The 5,339-nt window shown below is 44.1% G+C and overlaps 1 protein-coding gene across 1 annotated transcript in view; it reads right to left on the reverse strand.

Moving 5' to 3' along the window:
• Positions 1–376: 376 nt before the first annotated feature.
• The window catches only part of hoxb8a (homeobox B8a), a 6,495-nt gene continuing 1,532 nt past the window's right edge, over positions 377–5,339 (reverse strand). Inside the window, exon 2 of the mRNA XM_069674164.1 lies at positions 377–786. Coding sequence (XP_069530265.1) covers positions 377–786 — 410 coding nt within the window. The remainder of the gene's footprint in view (positions 787–5,339) is intronic.

The raw sequence follows: 5,339 nt of genomic DNA on the forward strand, positions 1-5,339 counted from the left end.
TTTTTTCTTGTTTTAAACACTAGAGTAGACTATGTTTGTTTCAGTCCGATTGATCCTTCACCCCCCCCAACCCCCCCCCCACCCAGTGATTTTTTTAAAAGTTCACTTTCTTGTTTCACTGCATGTTTTTTTTTTTCTTCCCGCGCTTTCTACAGTCAGGACACGGAGGCGCGAGGCCCCTCCATTCTGGACGCCATTTTGAAAAAGTTCCTTTCCATCGATTGGATCGTGGATACAGCGGGGCAGTCCAATGGCCTTAAGTTAGACAAAAACACCCCCCCCCCCCCTCCCCCCACCATCACCATCCTTACCCCATCCTGTCCAACATTTACAGCCCCCCGCCCCCCTCCACCCACCCATGTCATCGTTTTCCTCCTTACATTTGCTTCTGTGTTTTCTCGCAGCATTCCTCACTCACAGCGGCCTGTGACCCCGCTGTTCCCGCCACGGCCGCTACTACTGCTCCTCCACCGCCTCCACCACCACCTTCTCCACCTCCTCCTGCACTTCCACCCCCATCCCTCAGCTCCTTCTCCCTCCTCTCCCTTTCCACCGCCTCCTGCTCGCTCTTGCTGCTGGGGAACTTGTCCTTGTTGTTCTCCTTCTTCCATTTCATCCTCCGGTTCTGGAACCAGATCTTCACCTGTCTCTCCGTCAGTGCCAGCGCGTGTGACACCTCGATGCGGCGTTTCCGGGTCAGGTAGGGGTTGAACAGGAACTCCTTCTCCAGCTCGAGGGTCTGGTAGCGGCTGTAGGTCTGCCGGCCCCGCCTCCTTCCAGCAGCTACTGGGGGGGAGGGGAGGGGGAGGAGAGGGGAGACAAGACAGTGGGGGGGGACACCGTTAGAGGCTAAACTAATTTCTTACATGCTATTGTGGTCATCAGTCTGTCAGCGGCCCTTCTGTAAAAATCAAACAAATCTGTCCGACTAAGAGGAAACATTGTTTTGATTTAAAGATCGAATTTATTGACATTACATCATCCACAGCATCAGGTGAAAAAAACCTGGTATTGTGTATCGTATCGAATATTGTAACGTATCGTGTAACGTGCCGTTTAATGCGTTGTGTATCATATCATGTATCCTATCATGTATCTTATTGTGTTTCGTATTGTATCGTGTATCGTATCCTGAAACATATCGTGTAACGCATTGTAACGTGTATCGTATCGTAACGTTTATTGTATCGTATTGTTTAGAGTATCAGAAACATTGTTATTATTTAAATGTCGAATTTATTGACATTACATCATCCACAGCATCTAGTGAAAAAAAACCTCGTACTGTGTATCGTATCGTGTAACGTATCGTGTAACATGTTGTGTGTCGTATTGTGTAACGTATCATGTAACGAATCGTGTATGAACTGTGTATTATATTGTGTATCATATCATGTATCGTGTATCGTGTATCGTATCTTGTTGTTTAGAGTATTGTGTATCACATTGTGTATTATATCATGTATTGTATCATTTATCATAAAGCATTGTATAGTATGCTTGTATATCCTGTCTAATGTATATATCATATCATATTATATACTTTCCCACTACATGGTATGGTAATGTACTTTATCGTATGGCATCACATCACATCATACTGTAACTATCATATGCTAAAGTATTGAATCCTAAACGTAATCAATCCATTCCTTCTTTTAATGAATGACAATCAACAAACTGTCAAATAACTTTTAGATTATTGATTTACACATTCTACAATGTTAACTGTTATTGTGTATCAGCAGTGTTAGGTGTGTGTGTGTGTGTGTGTGTGTGTGTGTGTGTGTGTGGCAGCAGAGGAGGAACTGACTTTAGGACAGATCTTGTACATTTTTGACCGATGTTTGGAGGAAGGACTTTTGTCTGGTTATTGGTCGCACAGAACACTAAAGAATGTCTTTGTTCTTCGGTTGAGTTCACTCGGTCAATATTAGCCTGTTAACGTGCCGGAGCGCTGTGAGCTCTGATTCATAGATACAGATACTGTGTGTGATCATGTGCGGCCTGAGAACATGTGTGTAAATTCACACACAAGATTTTCCTCAGAAGACATTTTAAGTTCAGTTCTGAACGTCACGTGATTCCTCATGTGACTTGAGAAATCATGTGTCCCATCCAGGGGTCTCTCTCTCGCTCTCTTTGTGTCACACACACACACACACACACACACACACACACACACACACACACACACACACACACACACACACTACTCTGGGAACAACACAAACTGTTGTCATCCGTCCGCAACTCAACCAAACACACATCACCATCAGCCAGCTGCAGTCAGTATTTAGAGAAATCTAGGAGCACTTACAGAAGCGCACATGAATATTTCATGCTGCACATAAATGCACCGTAAACACCGTGAAAAAGGAAGATAAGGAATATAAGCAATGGCAGAATGAAGACGCATCTAAAAGCAAAGACTTTTAATCCAAATGGTGCGAACGATGACAAGTGAAGATGAAGACACTATGTCCACACCAACAGGCTCTGAGTGTGTTGGTTCTTTGTCTCAGCGCAGGGAGAGAACCCGCCGCACAGACGCAATATCTAATTCATAAATACTTAATAAACGCACACAAGGTCAGATCTCGAGTTTCAGCACAAACGCTGGACAAGCTCGAGAAAAAAAACCTGTGAAATAACATTTCTCTGGTATGTCATTAAACCCGGAAGGGACAGACTTTTTATATTTCCATCAAACTGAGTTATAGTATTTTTATAAATGCGAAAGACTCGGTGTAAAACTATGCAGAATGTGTTATTAGTGATGAAGCTCCGCGGTTCACGTGGAAGCTGCTTCTTGTGCACCGCTGCTGAGAAACTACTTTAGTATGAACCGGTGAATTAAACAACTATTTACTGGGAAAGAACGTTTCAGAACATTTGTGTGTGATAATATTTCCATAAAACAGCTTGTCCTCCTCTTTGATGGTTGGAGCATACAGGGAGTCCTGCGCGCGCCTCGGACAGAACAAACCAGCGAACATGCAGCAAAAACTGTGAAGAGAAACTCAGGTAAAGTATTGACACTTGTTTATTCTCCTGTTGTTGGCTGTGTTGTTAAGCCCTCCGACCTGGTAAGAAAAATGCTGCATAAATTACATTTATATTATTTCTGTTTAAAAGCCTTAAAAAAAGAAGCGCGCGAAGGGAACAGAGCAAAAACTACAGAGAAGGTTCAAATAAATATATGTCCGGCATTTCCCTGATTTCATTTATTGTTTCATATTTTATTTATTTACTTTCTGATTTATAGTTTGATCACTGATTTGTGGACCACCTGCACGCGAAGACAAACAGGAGAGTCTCTATATGACACGAAGAAGAGTGCAATGAGTTGCTGCTGTGATCACATTCAGTCTTCATATTTATACATTAGATTACATTATAAAGAGCCTGCAGGTTAGGCTGCGACATGTCTTCGCTATCCATTAAGCATCAATGAAGCAGAATGATGGATTTTATTTTTCAGAGAGTGCTGTGACTTTGATGCTCTCCACATTCAGTGTCCGTGTTTACGCACAGAGCTGCTTTTTATGGTGGAACAGCCAGAAGAAGAAGAAGAAGAAGAAGAAGAAGAGGCAGACAAGGGGGTCTTTATGGAAATGCGTGAACTTGTAAGTGATGTAAATGTGTTGTATGTGTTATCTGTCTCGGGGCTGGCGCCGTGATTGTGTGCTATAGAGGCTGAAGGGAGCTGGGCGCCACATTCGCTGCTGTCACCAGCCATGAATTAAAGGAAATGGGAAACACTTTCCAGGATAAAATGACAACACGGACGCTTTGATCCGAAGGGTTTTCACGGAGCAACATACACGGGGAATTTAACCCCCAACCCCTGGCTGCGTCAGCGCGCTGATGCACCACACCTTCGCACACAGCTGAGAGGGATCAAAGAGCTTTGAGGGGAATAAATCCTCCGTTTTGTTTCGTCTGTTTGACATTTTCCTGCTTTATCGTCAACTGAAGGATTACATGCTCTTTAGCAGTCTGAGGAAATGAAACGAGCTGCGGGATTATAAACACTTTGAAGAGCTATTACATATGAAACCTTTACGCAGCCAATTAAATAAGGCCTAAATAAACGCATGGCAGCAGGCAGTTGACATTTTGGAGGAAGGAGAAACAAGGTTTCCTCTCGACAACAGAGGCCAGTGAGAGCCGAGAGGAGGACACTAAAACAATTACAGACATACATTCATTCTTCTGCCTAATCAGATTTGACTCTTTTTTTCATCTGTAGCCTACAGAGAAAATAACTGATTAAGATTCAGAAGCTCAGAGGTAAAAGTCGTAAAAGGGCTCCAATCCACGAGTTCAGACTCAGACTCAGATATTAAACCTTCAGCCTGTGGACTCTGGAGTATTTCAAACAGATTCAGTGTGCTGAGGTTCTAATATGAAAGGTGTGGAGGTGTGGAGGAGGCGAAGTCCTCTTTACAAGACAAATTATGAAACGTTTCCCCTCGTTAAAGGGGATTTCTGAGCTAAACGGGGAGGATCAGCGCCTCGCAGCTGCGCTCCATCCCCCCGCTGCACCCGCAAAACACAGCCCGCCTTTTTCTGCTATTATAACTAATAAATCCTCGCGCTGAGCTGCGATAATATCCCATCAAAGCGTGCACGGGCTGTAACTGTGTGCGTACAAAGCATTCTCGGACTTTAGCGGCTTGACACGCCTGGTTTCCTGTTTTCACTCGACTCTCCAGCCCCCGTATGATCGGAGCTGCGTGCACCAGGGCAGTAAAGCACAAGTATACTGTTTGAAATCTATTAATCATGGGACTAATCACTGTCATCGTCTCTACAGAAGAGCGAAAGCCCCTTAAAAAGTCGTTTTCAGCTTCTCAGCCCCGCGCCTGAGTGTGGCCGCTCGTATTTAAAGCTGGGAATGATTTGGAGAGCCGTTACGCACAGAGGGGAGCGGGGGGGGGGGGGGGGACAAGTGTTAGGAAAATATAACTGAGGCTTTAACCATGTAAATTATGACAGTTTACAGGCCTCATAATCAGGAAACATTCAGGCCTGACACGTGAGCTGCAGCACACACTGAGCGTTCAGAAAACGACCTCTTATTCTGATCAAACGAGCAAATCAAATGTTTCTGTTATCAGGAGCAGGTGCTCCCGATGTGCGCGAGATGTGAGGGCGAAAGCAAAGAGCAGCTCGAGCTGAAAACAGACCTGATTTTATTTATTATTTTTATTCCGGCTTTATGATCATAATCATGAAGCCACAAAACTCCTGTACAGGCTATAACCCGTCTGCTGGCCCACTTTAAAAAATACAACCGAGAACATAAGCAGTAAACTCTCTCTCTCTCTCTC

This window comes from Semicossyphus pulcher, unplaced genomic scaffold (assembly GCF_022749685.1).
Source record: "Semicossyphus pulcher isolate SPU_LCO1_2020_fin unplaced genomic scaffold, fSemPul1.0.p SCAF_23, whole genome shotgun sequence".
NCBI lineage: Eukaryota > Metazoa > Chordata > Actinopteri > Labriformes > Labridae > Semicossyphus > Semicossyphus pulcher.